Source organism: Phocoena phocoena, chromosome 1 (assembly GCF_963924675.1).
Source record: "Phocoena phocoena chromosome 1, mPhoPho1.1, whole genome shotgun sequence".
Lineage (NCBI taxonomy): Eukaryota > Metazoa > Chordata > Mammalia > Artiodactyla > Phocoenidae > Phocoena > Phocoena phocoena.
The window spans coordinates 91080681-91099660 of NC_089219.1; the positions used below are offsets into that span (position 1 = coordinate 91080681).

Sequence of the window (18980 nt, forward strand, 5' to 3'; positions counted from 1 at the left end):
CATAGGAAAGGAATAAAGACTGATACGTTGCACAGTTGTGAAATCTTGGACTTTTACCTTTTAGCAGCTATGTGCCTGCCCCCTCCCCATATACATTCACCATATTAACTTCCACTCCTGGGGACGGGGAAGAAATGTGGTTGTAAGGATAGAGGGCCTTTACCAGCACACTATTTTATTTTTTTAAATCTCCTTATTTTTAGAGAAATAACTGTTGGCAATGAGGAGATTTTAAAAAATTATTATTATTATTATTTTATCTTTTGGTCACACCGGGCAGCATGTGGGATGTTAGTTCCCCCACCAGAGATCGAATCCATGCCCCCTGCACTGGCAGCACGGAGTCTTAACCACTGGACTGCCAGGGAAGTCCCCGAGGGGCCTTTTTTTTTTTTATCAGAAAAAGCATATGAGGGAGAGATTATTCAGGGAATACATTTTCCTTGATTTTGTTTTATGAAAATATAGGTGGTAAATGAAATCTGAGAACTCGTTTGCATAATATATTTGTATATACTGTGTTAACATAAATATAAAATGTTTACTCAGTTTGTGTTCAACATATGAGAAAAACGCTGTGTTGCCTTCCTCTCTTGCTGTTCAGCCCCTTGCTTCTTCCTGCCTTGCGTGTGTGCATCAAGACACCCACTTAGTGAGTAAACCCCCTGAGATGAGAAAACATGCCCTGCTTTGATGGGCATCTATTACCAGCTTTTTTGTACATCATCACGCATACAGAGAACGCTTGGTTTTTGCCAGATTTTAGAAGCCCAAAGTCACAGTATCCTGTTGGGATAATTTTGTTTGTCTTCAGCAGGAGCACTAAAAACTGTTTCTCAATATACATTCACTCCGGGTAGCTAGACCTTCAGAGAACTATGACATTGAGATACCAATTCTTTGCTAAGAGGACTAAGACAGTGATGAAGACTTCAAGACTAAGTCTAACCCATGAAAAACTTGCTTTTCATAGATCAAATTGATTTTTATTTATATCTTTAACTCCAACCTAATTCCTTTAGGGAAAATACATTGTTTTCACTTCGACTTCTTTGTTCTATCTTTTAATATATTACTCATTATTTAATATGTTATTTTATCTATTCCACATCCATCATCCTCAGTAAACCATAAGCTCTATGCAGGAAATGTCCATTTAATGAATCTATAAAACTCCAGCTTAATAGATTGTCTGGCGTATTCAGATATTTATTTAATTATAGTTTTCCATAAAAAAAGACTTACAGCAGCTTACAGGGAAGACATAAATAAAAGGTAATATAAATAAGAAATGTTAGGTAAGAAATGTAAAGAAGCAAGTAACTTTTTTATTGGCAAAAAATAGGACTAACAATATTAGTAATCTAAAAATGCATACTAGAGACCAAGGCTTTTCCCAAATGCAGGTCATGATCCATTGATGGTTTATGAAGTCAATGCAATGGGTCTTGTACAGCATTTTTAAAAAGTAACTCTAATAAAATAAAGCAGATAATATTAAAGTACATTATATGTACTTTTTGTATAGAGTTGAATGCAAAAAGTTACAAAAACAGTCAAAAAGCAAGGAGTTATCTTCTCTACTGTGTCCCAAATTTGACTCCATTATTTCCGTAAGCCATGACAAAAAGAGAAATTTAATTTTCGTAACAGTTGAAAGAAAAAAGAAACCCAGCTAACTGCTCAAGAAACTACAAACATTTCTAATGCTATTATTAGTAAGAGATTTCTTCTGAGGATACTCATAATAGGAGCCTTGCATACAAATCTCCCATATCCTCAAATAGATACTTTTGGTTGATTCAACTCTACACGTTATAGTTTCTCTAAATACAAGCCAATGGCATCATAGCTAGACCTATCAGAGTTCAATAAACCCACTTCTATAGGCTGTCATAACAATGTGATACAAACAGTCTGGCCTATGTTTCCAACTGAATAAATTATGAATAAAAAGAATAGATGTTAAATATATTTATAAATGTATACATGTACACAGGTATAGATGGATGACTATTAAATATATTTTGCTCTGTATGGGCCAGAATATATTGAAAGGGTATAGTGTCTGACGTGCATAACTGTGACATGTACACACTTTACAAATCTCACTGTGAGCAAGAACTGTTGATAAAAACCCTGCTTTTAGTTTTAGTTCATTGACATCCTATGCAATGAGGGTATTTATTATTTCTCTAGTATTCCAGAAAGACAGCACAACTACTCTCCTTAAGAATTGTATTCTAAGGAAAAAAATTAAGGATTCAATAGTATACTGGAAAATATTTATGGTCATTAAGGATCTAACTTGTACATCTGTTTAAGCAGTTTAATCTTCAATTCATTCAAGTTAAGAATGATTATAAAGAGCACATATAGGAATATTAAAGCCTAGTTAGCTGTAATATTAGCTCCTCTAACTCTTTTCCTATTGACAAATTTTTCACCAAAATAGAGAAGGATGAAGAGGACTTGGAAAACTGCAACTGAGAGAGACAGAGAGAGAGGGAGAGAGAGAGAACGTTAGGCCAATGTCTACAGAGTAAGAGATACACATGTCTGGAAATGGGTCTATGTAATGTGCTGTGGTGTTTCGTTTTCAAAGGACTATGAACTTGGGCAAGTTGTTTGCCTTCTCTAAGTCTCAGATCCCTTGCCTTTAAAAATGGAAAGATAGTATCTACTGGGCCAGGTTGCAAGAATCAAATAAGATAATAATTATAAAGTTCTTAGCATGAGTTGAAAGACTAAATACTCTTAATAATTTCCTTTCCCTTTTCTACTTCCTTTACCATCCACATCTTTCTTTACATTTTTTCCTTAGAGAACTCATCACTTTAATAGTTTTTCCTTCGTATGCATAAGTGCTGAATCTCTATCTATCACTCTCTGTTCCTGTGAATTTTAGTCCTGCACTTACCAATACTTGGTAAATATCCCTAAGGTAAAGTTAATATGAGATTGATACAGACTCAGGAGTTCTACAGGATATGCTTACACCTTTATCCTTATGCATTACAATTTCATTGTCTCTCAGCAACTGACCAGATATTTTCCTCTGATATTTCGCTGTCACATCTTTGATCAACATTGCAAAATGGAACATGTTATCTTTCTTGCCAAAGAAGTCAGCACTCCTTATTCTTTGTTTTTACTCTCAGTTGCAAGATAATCCCCCTAAGTCTTTAATTTCAAAAAATGACAATTAACATGAACAAATTTTCTGAATAAATTATAGTTTACATCTAGAAAATCAACAACTTTTGTTTTAATCTTGGTAATTTGGAATTAAAAAAATCTCAAAATCAAATTTCACATGCATGTAATTGCTTTAACTGGAGTAAACTGAGGCTTGTTTAGCACTTGTTATGGAGTGGGAGTCATCATCATGAACCTCTTTATTATATTTTACAGCAATTACAGTAATAGCATAAAGAACTAATAAATGTGGATGATGTCTTTCCTTTTAGTGGTTCCTTTTCCAACAACTTTGAGGAAGAATTTTAATTGGTTGATGTCTACTGAATTGGGTATGTTAATTTATTGTAAGAATAGATTCTAATTCCAAATAAATAAACTCACAGTCAGCATCTGTGGAACATTTCTATTAGCAAAGGTATAAAAGCCTTTTAAAATCTTTTGTGACTACTAAGAGGCTTTGAGCTTTCGTGTGAGAGTGTTTTGTGTTTGTCATTGTTCCTGACCAGGTAAAACTGACCAGGCACCACTAAATTGTCATTCCCCCAAGGACACAAGCTTGAAGTCATCATTCAGTTTTCATCTTTCCTCACTGCCCATATCCAATCTTAGAAATAAATCCTATTATCCTGCCTTCCTAGTGTTTGTTCCATCTGCACCGGCCTTTGACTTCCCACTGCACTATCATTGGCTCACTCACATTATGACATTGATCACTGACCTTTTATGCTCAATGAGTCTCTCCCATCTCTGCTATGTATTACACACTAATGATAACTTTTTCCCTAAAACTTTATTAAATTTGTTTGCTCCAAAAAACTTTGTTTTTTTACTCCATTTACTCTAAAAACTTCAAATCTTCAAATTACTTCAACTTGGCATTTTAGAGCTTCAATAATCATATGGCACAATATATTTCTGCTTTAGCATTATATTATGTAAATACATAGCAGAGTACCTGGATCCTAGCAAGAATTCATCACACTTTAGTCCCTCTCCCAAGGTGTCACACTTTGATAAGACCAGATGTTCCCTAAACACCTTATCCCTTTCCTAGTATCATTCTCTAGATCTTAATGATTTTGTAATCCTCTATACTCTTTGAAGCCAAGTTCAAGGGCCACCTCCTGCATGACCCTTTTACTGATTCTCTTCTCTTCCCCTGCCCTTGAATAATTAATATTTGTTGTTTGTATATCATTAGGCATTTAATCACTGACTGTCTTATAGTGCTATTTGGTCTTTGGTGTGTTTCTTTTCAAAATTGTTTCGCTTATTTTAAGTCTTTTAGAGGTATATCTTCTGTGGAGCTTAATTGTATACAGGGAAGTAAGTAGTAATTGCCAAATAAGTGGTTCTTGATGCTAAATGAATAAATATTAGATCTTTTTGATCATATTTACTTTGTTCTTTCACATGTAACCGGATAATTGTTGAGTAATATTCTATTAAAGTATATCTGTATCTCCTGGGCATATTATGTACCCTACAAATATATTGATTTCAACTGTCCAAAGACCTCAGATAACATTGTTTGCTTGGGTCCTAAAAAATAACTTTAAACAATTTAAATGTTGTGCTCATGATTCAGGTTTCACAGATGCAATAACTATTGATCTCAAAAAATGCATCCATATTCCAAAATAAAATTCACTTTAGAACCTGAAGTTCTGGATAAATAGATTGCATTGCACTGAAAATTTTGAAGATTCTATCTATGCTCAAATAAGCACTTCTGTCTTATTCAACTATTTTTTCCTACTCATGCTACCACCACTAACTTAGCTGGGTATCTTAAAATGTTCTATATAATTTTATGAATACCAAATATAGTTATTGAAAAGTCTTACTTTTCTTTTTAAAAAATCTTTATCAGATATCCATACCCACCATAATCATTGTAATGACATTTGTATGATCTACAGATTAAATATAATGTTAATCAATCTACCAAAGATTATATTGCTATGTTCTCAGTATTATTTATGCTATATACACTTTACTCCAATATCAGGATGTACGATAAATTTAAATAGGTAAATATGGAATGATTATATTGACAGCACTGTGCTGTGAATATAACCAAAGTAACATAAGGGACTCACAGTCTAATGAAAGAGACAGACAACCAAATATATTCCAATGCAATTTCTAAAATGCAAATCATAACAAAGAGCACAAAGAGCAGAGAAATTTCACTAATATATGAAATGGAAGCAAATTGTCCAAAGATGACCTTATAGAGATTTTAACATTTAAGCTTGATCTCTACGGATGAGTAGGATTTTTTTCAAATAGAGAAAGGAAAAATGGGGTTTCCTGGAAGAAGAATAGTATAAACTATATTCTCTGCAAAGTATAAAGATTGTGGTAGTATGATAAGCAAAAAATTCAGTGCATTAAATTGGGTAGAATTAGAATGTAGGCCTTGAGAAAAATAAAATAGACTATAGTGATTGGGATCAAATTTTGAAGAAACTTATAAGGAGTCTGGTTTCCAAAGACAGCGTGGAACCATGAGATATGTATAGCAAAGCAATGGAAGAGTTAAGGTTGTGTATTAAGCTAAAATTCTACAATCAGTGGACAAAACTAACAGAAGAGGGTAAGAAAGAGAGTCAAGGAGATAAGACACTATTAAGCAAAGAGGGAAAGGAAAGAGTCTGAACAAATGTGGTGGTAGTGGAAATGAAGAAAAGGGGACAAATTAAAGGAATATTTTGGAGGTGGAACTAGTATGACTTCAATATGTTATATAAAGAAGTTGAGATGCAAGTTAAGGCAACTTTCAGCTTTTTAGATTGGTGAAATAAAATGGAGAATGAGAAGAAACCGCTAAAATTGGTAGTTTGGCTCTTATTGGTAACTTCACACAGTACAGCTAAGAATGAAGGTAAATTAATGGAAAAAAATGAAGGCTGCATTCTAATGCTTTCTGGGGGGTTATATGTATCTCAAGTAAATAAAAATCTGATATTTACTCATTCGCCGATTATTTCATAAGGTTACATTGACTAAATAAAGCAATCTAGATAATATACAAAATGGATATATGCCTTTCACACTTACGGGATTTTTTTTAATGAGCATTGATAAATTTCAAGTACTCAGAATCAGACAAATTATGATTTATTTCCTCAGGTATTGTAAGAAGCAAGATAGCTCCTTTTACCTCCTGACAGCAGTGGTAAAATAAATATTTTCAATCATCTAAACTCTTTTGTTTCTGCACTCATTAGAGCATGCAACTGGTAGAAACCAGGCACTGACTGACTGATTTGATTGACATGTGTTTATTTTCTCTTCCACACACTGTGGGATCACAGCATGAGAGTAATGAAAGAAGAGCTGTAATTTGCAATCATGGATAGCATGGCTATTTATTATAATCATACTTACAACTGGACCTGGTGGGCCCTGGGGACCTTCTCCTCCTTTCAGTCCAGGTGCACCCTGGGAAAAGTGAAAAGCAAAGATAATGAATTGATGTGAATTGAATATAAATAGGAGGAGATGTATGATTGACAAAATGAGAATATTAGGAAGTGTTTCCAGACACTAATGTATATTGCTATATGTATTATGACAACCAATGCATATGCTTACATATTTCCCTTTAATTACTCATGAATATTTATTTAGTTGAGACCTAAAAAAATGCTTCTAATAAGCAATTTTATTCACATATTTCATTAATATGTTAATTATACCTGAGCTCCAGAAAGTCCTCTTTCACCTGGGAAACCACGTAGTCCTGCTGGTCCGTCTTTCCCTGAGACACCTTGAGGACCTGGGTCACCCTAAAGAACATAAAAAACATCTATCATAGAGGGTAAACTCTACATGTTTCCAGAAACAAAATTGTAATTACCTCTAAACTACTGTGAGTAAAGCCTGAATACCATTTAATGATGAGAGTATTGCGTGGAATGTCATATACATTAAAATGAGCTACTATTCACAGTTGAGTGTATATAAATGGATGGTTTTATGGTCAATAGAACTAACTGTTCTTATATATTGTCCAGTCATGCCTTGAGATACAATAAACTGAATATTTTACTGACATATCTTTCTGACATTCATTTAAATACTACACCAGCATTTAGAGAATCTATGGACAAGTAATGAGAAACTACAGTAAAAAGTAAATGGATATTTTCAGCCAAGAAAATTCCTTGAGCATGGTGTACCTTTGCACCTTCTTTTCCTGCAGCACCGGGAAGACCTTGCTCCCCAGGAGGGCCAGGAGGACCAGGATGTCCACGTTCACCTATGGGACCAGTCTCACCAGTTGGTCCCTAAATTGGATAAACAAACTTCATTAGATTGCTCTTTTATTTTTGGCAAAGATAACACAAACTCAAAACAAATATCACTCCCTTTCACAAAGTTTTATCATTTTCAATTATTTTCATGATGTCCTACAAAACTGCATATAAAGCAGTGAAAGTAAATTACCTGGTAGAAGTCTGAAAGATTATGTGTAATCTTTATTAAAATCTGAGTGTATAAGGGAAATATATAGATAAATTCAAAAGGCTGTTTTCTTTATTTAATACCAGATTGTTTCAGAGTGAGGCCAAGTATTGTTAAAAACTGTTTTTTCACTATAATTTCATACCCTACCCTCTTTTTATATTAGGTGTCAAATGAGTTTAGGAGCAAAAGAGGCACTGGTACCACTACTCAATTAATCACTGCTTGATAATAAGCTCAGGTCCCCTGGAACCCAAACAACCAAAGTGGTCCTCCTTGGAATTTCCATGATTGGAGACCTTCCAATTGTTAATCTACGTTCATTTGACAAAGTCTAGACAATGTGGCAGGGGGACCCTAAAGATCATGAGTTTGGGTTGGCAGTTCCTTTCGGCCAAAGACTATAACAAATAGCCCACTGCCTTAAACTGCTGCAAATGTCAAAGTGAAAAATGTCAGGTCACTTATGTGTCCCCTGAGTGGTGCTGGTTTGTGGTGCTATTTCAAGTGTAAATAGAGAATGGTGACCAGTTGCTCTCTATCTCCACTTAGAGAAAAGTAAAATGAAGGATTTAAGTTTAAACATATATAAAGGGAAAGTTTCCAGATGCTAAGATTGTTAAACAGTGGAATGTGTCACTGAAGTTGCTTATGGAATATCATTCTCTGTTATTTTTCTAAAAATGCAACAGATTCTTACTTTTTGGTCTTGGATAAAAAATACATCTATCCCGAATTTGAGTGTACATTTCTAGGTTTAAATTCCTTTAATTGTGTATTGCTGAAGGTCCCGAACTTATCATTAATGCATAAACATTTCTTCCCATAGGAATGTTTCCTTAAACATCTGGTCAGAATTTCAATAGTAAGGAATGTAGAACTGATCCTAATTTAATGGCTATCACCACTGAGACAAAAATGAGTGGTGATTCACATGACCGCACAAAAAAAGGAGTATCAAGTATTGCAATCAATATTGCTCCTATTAAATCACTTCCTTTGTCCTAACATGAACGGTTACATTTGAAATAGGCTATAGAATTTTCTTTCTTAAAAGGACCAATAAAGAAAAATAATCCAATGAAGAGGCATATTCAATAACACACCTGTTATTTTTATGCCTTAAAGTAGGGAGACAAAAAAGAACACGGGGCTCAGAAACCGGATGTCTGCATTAAGCAGAGATGACTTTTCAAAATCGTGAGGACCTGAAATGTTCAGTTAAGCCCCAAGATGTTTACATTCTAGTTGGGGCCCTAATTCTATTTCTGTTCAGAGATAAATAACATAATAGGAATGATTCTTTCAGTTAGATTTTTCCACAGAAAATTGCTGTGAAGTTGTTTGGAATAAAGAAGAAAATAATTATTTAGAGGGTTTTTAAAAAATTAAAACTGATAAGCAGTTAAAAGGAAGGCTCAGCACACACACAGAAATCTGCAAAAAGAGCATCATGCACACTGTTTTCTTCTTTATAAAGTAGCAAACAGAAATTCCCTTGGCTCAAAGTGATCTCTGAAATAGAAGGGATCAACCAATCCAAGAATTCTTCGTTTTTGCTTCTATCACACATATTCCTAGAAAGAAGACGCATTTTCGTTTCTCTCTGTGTGTGTGGTGTGTGATTGAGTTACAAGGTATTAAGAGCTAATTGTAGGCTGAGAAAAGACTACTTAAAGCAATTAAATAATTAAAACACTCAATCAACTGCTCTTTTGCTATAATTTGTTATTAGCAGGGATAAAATTCCAGCTGAGTAAACTAGATGTGTCGTGTCCATTCAATAGGCTATGCCAGAATAAAAACATTGTTTTCTATCCCTGTGAATTATTTTCTATAAGTAGTTAATACTATAATTCAGGATACACTGCATCAAGTTTTGAGATTCTTTCTGCCACCTCCCTTGAAAAAGCTACTTGTCTTTGCCATTATTTCTATATACTCAAAGATTACACACTAATATTTTATCACTGATGGAAATCATTGTTATGAAGACAAAAATTTTAAGAAACATGTAATATAATGCAAATATTAACATTTTAGAAGAATTGTGTTAGAAGCTTTATATTTCTAATATATTATACCTCTAAATCTAATTTATACTTAGAAAACTAAAGTCATTTTATAATTTGAAATCCCCAAAAAAGATTATGGCCAATCTATTTAAAAATTATGTGGTGTTTTTAGCAGATGATGCCATGATCAGGCTTTCGTGTCACCTTCATTGTGAACTTTCTGACTTAATGTCATTTATTTTATTCTTTTCTTTTATTCATTCAGGCAATTGAAAAATCGCTTTAACTAACTGATGGTTTGCTGAAGTTCATTTGATACAGGCAAATTATATATTTAAATGCCATCCAAAATGTAAAAATACATAAATTTCAATTAAAAACTTTTCACAATAAAATGAGCAAATTTTACACAACTTAGCAAAGGTGAAAATATAAACAAGAAAATATATCTTGTTAAGAAAATAAAGTAAAATGGAACGTACCTGTGGTCCAACAACACCCCCTGGCCCAGGAGGGCCGGTCTTGCCTTGAAACCCCTAAGGTAAAAAAAAAATCTATAAAAGCTATCCATGACACAAAGCATAAATTAAAATTCTCTGAGACAGTTGAATAATTCACATTAAAAGAAAGTCATCTTTTGGCTAAAAATACTTATTTTTAAATGCCTATGAATTATTACATTCCAGTTCTTTTTATATTGAAAATTTAACATCTTCACTATTGTACACTGTAGTCCTATGATTACTTTCAATAAGCTTAAAAAAGAAAACAAGAAAATGGGATGAAGCTGGAGCAAAAATGTGTTCTTAGCCCTCTTTCACTGAGTCAGACAACACAGAAATTTTAATGGAGAAACGTTTATGGATGAAATAAATGAGGATTTAGACATTCTTTGAAACAGTCCACTGGTTCTTTATACAGAGATAAATCTACAGTCTGTCATATTAATGCATTTCTCTTTCCTGCATTCCAACAATCTCATAAAATAAACAAGATATAAAAATAAATTTATAAAAAGAAAGCTTTGTATGCTTTGTCATTATTTCAACATTTTATCAGTGTTCTTTCTTAAAACCCAAAAGAATATACTTACAAATGTACCTTGCATATAATGCAGTCATTAGAATAAAATCCAGTAGATGTGAGCACATGTACTCACTAAACAAGGCCTTTGGGCATATATTCTGGTGTCTATATTTCTCTAGACTCCTGGGTCTGCATGACTGTATTCTGCATGACTGTATTATGATTAGCAAATTTCCTTCTCATGTGAGTTAATTGACACTTAACAGTTGGATAAAGATTCAAAATACTGACAAACCTGCCAAAGAACTGAATTAAAGCAAATAGTATTTGCAAAAGTTTTATTCATTATAACATCAGATTGGAAATAAGAAAGTTAGAAAGCAAAGAGCAGAAACTAGCCCCACACTTGTATCATGAACTTCCAGATAATTGTGATTACATTATTTATAAAAACAAAACTTAAAAGCAGGAAAAGAATCTGTAATTATTTTAATTGATGCCATGGGGAAAGAAAACAAATTTCTCCTATTTTTAAAGTACACTAATTCTTTTTTTTTGGACTTGAGGACACGGGGTGAGAGGGGGAAGCTGGGGCGAAGTGAGAGTAGCATTGACATGCGGGAAGCAGCAGCATAGCACAGGGAGATCAGCTCGGTGCTTTGCGATGACCTAAAGAGGTGGGATAGGGAGGCTCAAGAGGGAGGGGATGTGGAGACATATGTATGCATATGGCTGATTTACTTTGGTGTACAGCAGAAACTAACACAGTATTGTGAAGCAATTATACTCCAGTAAAGATCTGTTAAAAAAATACATTAATTCTTAAGACCATCAGGTTTCCACTTGAGTTATCAATAACAACAGCAAAGTGAATCAATTCAAGGGAAATATATTATAGCACTTACTTAGCTTGACTGCTTAATTTTAACTTTTCAGGAACTTAATGGTGTGGAAATTTGTACCCACATATGTAAGCATATATATACATAGTATTTTTTTTTTCTTTTTCACTGAGAGCTAACAGCTCTTAGTGCTGTTACTCTTATCATTTGTTTACAGCATTTAGTCCCACATCCTAGTTACTCCTTAGATGATCTCAATAACTTCCATGATCACAATTGTTATCAATGCCTTCTTATGCTTTTTCCTCAGCTTAACATTCTCAAAATTGTTCTCACTAAATGAATCCTCTCCTTTGATTTTCCACCTCTGTTCTCTCCCTTTATTAACAGTGACTTCAGATCCCAGACTTTCCTCAGGTCCTCAAGCTCAGTCATTTAATCCTACCATGTCATCTCAGAAACTCGCAAATACAGCTTCTTCTCTCTTGTCGAGTAGACAGACCTGTCTTATTTGAACTATACTCTCCACTTTCCTTGACCACTACAGTTTTTCAAGTCAGGTTCACTCACCTGTCCGCTTGTTATCATGCCACAAAAGCAAATCTATTCAACTCATTGCTAAGCATATGTCATGAAATATCCATTACCAAGTCTACACAATCTCAACTTTCCCTAAACAACCATGCACCACCTGGTTGCATAATCTGTTCCCTATGTCTGGATCACCTTTTGCTCAATTTCTAATCACAGAGTTTGACATAAAGATGTAAGTGCAATCAGGACTTTAAAAAAATTAGTCTTATAAAGTTTTTTCCTTAGTAACTGTGAGAGCAAGAATAGCAGATGAAATTGATCACAATAATAATTAATTATGAAAATTAACTGATTAAAAATAAATGCTTAACTGAGGAAATTCTGTGAAAAATTTGCCACCCAGACTTGTACTCATATGTTCTAAGAGTGTGCTAGTACCTCTGAGTGAGAAAGAGATTTGGAAGAGATTCAGATTCAGAGTTTTGCAAGTATCTTATAAATCTGACACTGAGGATCTTACAAATGAACTATGTACAAGAAAACTTTTATAGATCAGAATGGAGTGCGATTATTCTAATACTGTCATGTAATAAGACTTTCCTTGCCATTTAATTTTAGGATAATAAGTTAAATTATGTTTTTCAAAATCCTGAAAAACAGAAGTTAATTTGATACATGAGTAATAAAAATGGAACTCCTATTCTGATTACCTCTACAGTCAAAGCATGATTTGGCACTGTGTTTCTGAGACAAACGTGGGTTGTTTCAGTATAATAAAGACTATCTCTATTCCTAGTAGTCTTAAAAAGCTTTAAATTTTAAGATGTCATAATGAACCTTCAATTCAAGGATTTCTGAATGGGAACAAAGCTCAAATATAATAAAATACTTTCTTCTTTAAAAAAAGGAAACATATATATCAAAATATAGATGCCCAAATTCTGACTCTTGGACAAGACAATCTTTTGAATCACAGTCAACACAGAACAAGGTGAGAAAGAAAGGTTCCTGGTGATAGGGTGACTCACTATTGTTCTTAAAGTGGATTTGAAATCAGGAATACAATTTTCCAGACATAATTCTAGTTGTGGTTTACAAAAAACTACTAGATGAGAATATCCATCCTAGAAACATTAGTTAATACGCTAGTTTTCCACTTTCACTTTAAAGGTTATATATAATATGGTTACTTTGGATAGAAGCAGAAGCTCTTTATTAAATTAAAGTCAAAAGGGATTTTATAATGATAATTCTCTAGGTACCGGGACTTCCCTGGTGGTCCAGTGGTTAAGATTCCTCACTCCCATTGCAGGGGGCCTGGGTTCGATCCCTGGTCAGGGAACTAGATCCCACATGCCACAACTAAGAGGCCGCCGTGACTAAGACCCGGCACAGCCAAGTAAATAAATAAATAAATAAATAAATAAATAAATATTAAAAAAAAAAATTCTCTAGGTACCCCTTTCTCAAAAGACATTTTGGAAATATTTGAGAGGTATTCCCAAGAAGCTATACCATGACTTAGTTAAAAATGATTGACTGCAATATTTGAATGAGAATGCATTTGCAAATTTGAATGTGGATTATCCTTTAGAGAGTTTATTTCTTGCTCATCATGGAGATGTCTTTCCCAAGAGGAAACCCAAACAATTTTACTCTTTGGTCTCACTAAAATCATTCTTGAATTTGCTTTTGTAATCCAAGACTTTGAAGTTTACAATCTGACTAAAACTAAGAAGTCATTACACTAAGAATTGTCATTTGGTGAGCAAAACAGGAATTGGCTGTTGCTGCCAGATTGTTTATCCTATGTAGAAAATCATCATGTTTTCAAATCTGTTATCCAGTATTTCTATTGAACCCCAAATATGTGTTCATGCTGGCAGAATACCCTAAGATAATTTTGAGCCACACGGTCAAAGGTAGTCTGTGTTGTGGCTTCCTTAAGAAATCTGGATAAAATTAATCAATGTTAGGAACCAAGAATTGATTCCAAGGAAACATGCTAATCCATGGTGATTTCATATTAGATTACCATCCCACTGCAACAGTCAGATACAAAGTTTTGTTAACAGTGGCAGAGTAAATAAACAAAACCGCCAGGATTCTTAAACCACAGTTGAGCTGCCAGTTTCCCCTCTGTCCACCTCTGTTATACACATAAGTTATTCAGAGAATGTATTTAATGTTATATTCCCCATAATTTAAGTTACATTTTTTTCCATTTCCATTTTCCTACTTGAGAGGAGAGAATGCATTTGACATAGTTCTAGACCAATTACAGCCTTACAGTTCCAATAGCAGGAAATATTTCATCCCTTAATTCTGGATAGAAGAGTATATTATCTGCAGTTTATTGTAATGTGTCTCCTTTAGAGAGTGGAAAGGTGAAAGGGTAGGGTGGAATATATCTGTAACAAAGACTTATGTGAAAGGGTCAAGGCTGACAACCTTGTGGAGGTATCCAAAAGACAATGAGGTCTTTTCCATCAGCTTATCCCTAAAATGTTGTTATTAAAAATAAGGAAAATTAAGTAACATCCATGTCCTCAAGTATATTTATTTAAATGTTTAGATACAAACATAGGTCTATTTATGTATTGCAAATATATTTTTAAAAGATTAAATGGAATTAATTTCACCATTGTCCTTAACCTGATAATTGACTTGTTAATAATAAAGTATCTTTCTGTGAAATGATGAAGTGCTTGAGATAGAAAATTTGAATCAGAAGACTGGGGTCACTTACAGTCTCTCCACGTTGCCCCGGGTGTCCTGGCAGGCCATCCTTTCCAGGTGGTCCCTGAAATCACAAATATTAAACATCAAACGTCATAAATATTTCTTGAATTATTTATAATCTAAATACATGTTACGCAATTTTCTTATATCTTCACTAGATATCTTATTTTGATGTTCTATTGACTTCATATACGGTAGAATGTGTATTTTTTTTTTTTTTTGCGGTACGCGGGCGTCTCACTGTTGTGGCCCCTCCCGTTGCGGAGCACAGGCTCCGGACGCGCAGGCTCAGCGGCCATGGCTTACGGGCCCAGCTGCTCCACGGCATGTGGGATCTTCCCAGACCGGGTCACGAACCCGTGTCCCCTGCATCGGCAGGCGGACTCCCAACCACTGCGCCACCAGGGAAGCCCCTGTATATATCTTTTTAGCATGTCTATAGCTATAAATGAGACCAGGAGAAAATTGTACAACTGTCATCTGAATATTTTACATTTAAATTTCATTAGCATCTTTCTCTTCAAAAAGCATATTCATATTGGTTTGTATTTTTGTTTTTGTAAAAATGTTAGCTCCTCAGTACTTGACAAATGAATATTTTTCCCTCTTTTTGGTGATGTGTTCCTAATACAATTTCTTGTGCACTGAGACTTGGATACCAGAGATAGATAGTGTCCTCTAGTGGTGGTCTGAGCTCTAACTAAGAATGTGAAAGAAATACAAACTTAAAAACAATGGCATTTTACTTCCCAGTTGCTTCAAGTAAAGGAAACAAGGTGCAAGGCTCAATTTTAGAAGTCATCAGGACAAATTTTTCCCAGCAGGTTTTCTTAAATACCCTCTTGGAAGCATAATGTTTATTAAACACTGGAGAGCACATCTACTATGTTATCACTTTCAGTAAAGAATGCTGTCTTTGTCATGACTGAAAAAATAAATGAAGCCATTAACTAAGTACTTAAAGTAAACAACTCTGTGAGGTTCTTATGTTTTAGATACTTAGTAGAAATAGATTGCTTCTTTAGACTGCATTATTGATTATTCATACTACTCAGAAACCATTAAGCACCAAGTTCAATTTTCAAAACATGTATAATACGTATAGGCAGAGATATTCTTAGGTGAGAATGTCTGGATAAATGAAGAGAAATGATCACTGTAATAACATTTTTAACGATAACAGGTATACCTTTCACAGTATGTTAATTATTTGAATAAACCTACTTATTTATTTAAAAATACATTATTTACATAAAGCTATTTTCAAATATCAATTCTTTGTAAATTGAGTTTGAGAAAAGGTATTTCAAAATAAGATCATTTTCACAGATAGCTTTTTTCCCACTGGAATAAGACTTTTTCTAGCTTGGTTATAACGTTTCAGTGGAAAGCCTTCCCGACAGTAACTAGTACCAGCTCTGCTTCCTGATTGCATCTTTATTGACACACTGGTTAAATTACCAGCTCTAATTAAAGCCTGTTATGATATTTCACAAGATCATAGCTTCCTCAGTGATTTGTTCATATTTTCCAGGATCATCTCAGTGATTCTATTCCCATCCACCCAAAGGACCAAAGCTGGAATGTTTTTAACCAAGTCCCCCAAATGTTCTTGGATATCATCTACCCATCCCTTCTTTCAAAAACATATATTACCTATCTATGTATTAGGCATTAGGTGTATCATTCTCGGTTTAGAGGTGAGATACATCTATAAGTAGTTGATTGCTAGTGGACCTCATCTAGGTTCTGTATTTCAAAATAGTAAATAAAAACAAATCCTGTGCTCTATCACTATTTTGATACATATGGGAATAAATATGCCATTAATTGAGGGCAGTAGTAAAAGTTTTAACTAAAATTATAGAGGGCGACAGCTAAAGGATAATAAACATGAGTCAGGTTTTTTTTTTTTCCACCACGCTAAAGTGTATCTCAAATGATGAGTTTTGCAATCAGTATAAGGCATTTACATGTTTTTTAGCAAATCTGTAAATATAAAAGTTAAATATCTTGTTATATTTGCTGGTGTGAAAAGTATAGATTACACTTTTATTGCAAAATAGTATAACTCTTTAAAACAGTGATCTTACATCTAAAAAATGTCACATGGGATGAATGCAACATGATTTTTAATGGCTTTCCTAGATATCGTATGGGAGCAGTGTAAATAGACTATATAAAGAATTCATACCATCATCATTTTTCTTAAGTATTTATTCCTAATATTAAGTGATTAATCCTAAGTAATTTTTTTTTTTTTTTTCCTGTACGCGAGCCTCTCACTGTTGTGGCCTCTCCCGTTGTGGAGCACAGGCTCCGGACACGCAGGCTCAGAGGCCGTGGCTCACAGGCGCAGCCGCTCCGCGGCATGTGCGATCTTCCCGGACCGGGGCATGAACCCATGTTCCCTGCATCGGCAGGCGGACTCTCAACCACTGCACCACCAGGGAAGCCCAATCCTAAGTAATTTTAATGGCCTCACACTACTATCCAATAAAATAAGCATATTAATTACCAAATAATTTCATGGCGTTAATTTAAATATAATAATTTTATTGATCAAAGTAGACTGCCCCTTTAGTATTGTTGGTGAAGAGTAGTGACGACAAATTCATCTAAATGGTGGGAGGGTGCATATACAGCAAAGCAATCCGAGAAACGACACTTATAAATGTTAAGATGTTTTTCACTTCACACTGGCACTGAGTTTTGACTTTTCTCTAAATAGAATGTATCTTATAGTAGTCATGCTATAAATTCTAATCACCTAAATTAATTTTTTTAATTGGGATAACTATATGCTGACACTGGCATGAGATTAACAGACTCTAAACATGAACATTCTAAGTGCTTAATCCATACTCCACATGTGTCTGTGTGAATATATATATTTTTTCATTTATTTTTCATGTATATATCTAACATATGTATGTGTGTGTGTATATATATATATATTTCCTGATTACAATGAAAATGAATCAATTAATTTGAAGGAAGAGGAGCTTGGTTCTATCTCTCTACCTGAATCCCTCCTTCTAAATATCAAAGAAATGAAGACAGTTCTTTCCTATATGTTATACAACTACATAGCAGAGAAATGATAGGTACTCTTATTTCATGCACTAATGTTTCATTTGTCAGAGAAATAGAGTATAAAATTCATTTTGTTTAGCAGTGAAAGCAATGTTCCTTAACAGTGTCATGTCTGTCCAAGCAGACTACATGTTTCTCAAATGTAGGCATTTATTATACTTCTAATACTCCTTAGAGACAAAATGCATGCATGATCAATGGCTCAAAACTTGTTGAAAGATACGTGACAGAATGGACTGAAAAAGTTTGAGGAAAAAATGGCTTTCTTGACAATAAAATTATATTACATGAGAGAAACTTCTTAACAATTTGTACAAATATAAATGGTATGATAATGTTGAAGTTACACATATCACTGGATTTTATGTTGCTAAACAGTGATCTATGCACATGGCTTCAAAATACTTATGAAAGAATCTTGTGTGCAAAATCATTTTTGCAACAGTATTTTCACTTCTCTGTATGTGCAACTTTACATGACTTAATATTACATTTGGAACAAAACTGAAATAGTGAGCAAACAATATTATATGCAGACAGTATCTATATTATCCTTTGTTTAATTCTAGCTATTTGTATTAATCCTTTCATAACACAATAATATAGATAATAAGTTTTCTTGATATGTTTGCTGTACTAGAGCAAGACTGTTGTGATAAAAATAATATTTTAAACACAGTGTCTAAAATTATTTTAGAAAGTAAGAGAGTTTCAGCATTTAAGTCAGTATTTCACAATAAATAATTCATTTTTCAAATATGTCAGCTAAAATCACATTTGAAACTAATCAGAGAAAGAGGGGGTTATTCAAACTCAATATAAAAATATTGGAAAACAAGAGTTCCCTGGTGGCGCAGTGGTTAAGAATCCACCTGCCAATGCAGAGGACACGGGTTCCATCCTGGTCCGGGAAGATCCCACATGCCGTGGAGCAACTAAGCCCGTGTGCCACAACTACCAAGCCTGCACTTTGTGCCCGTGAGCCACAACTACTGAAGCCCTCACACCTAGAGCCCATGCTCTGCAACAAGAGAAGCCAACGCAATGA

At 34.1% G+C, this 18980-nt stretch overlaps 1 protein-coding gene across 3 annotated transcripts in view; it reads right to left on the reverse strand.

Annotated features, from left to right (window-relative positions):
• The window catches only part of COL11A1 (collagen type XI alpha 1 chain), a 197819-nt gene that overhangs the window by 58598 nt on the left and 120241 nt on the right, over positions 1-18980 (reverse strand). For all 3 annotated transcript variants that reach the window (XM_065881030.1, XM_065881043.1, XM_065881037.1), the window contains 5 exons: positions 14844-14897; positions 10175-10228; positions 7392-7499; positions 6909-6998; positions 6598-6651 (listed from right to left, as the gene is read on the reverse strand). In XM_065881030.1, the coding sequence (XP_065737102.1) occupies positions 6598-6651; positions 6909-6998; positions 7392-7499; positions 10175-10228; positions 14844-14897 (360 nt within the window). The remainder of the gene's footprint in view (positions 1-6597; positions 6652-6908; positions 6999-7391; positions 7500-10174; positions 10229-14843; positions 14898-18980) is intronic.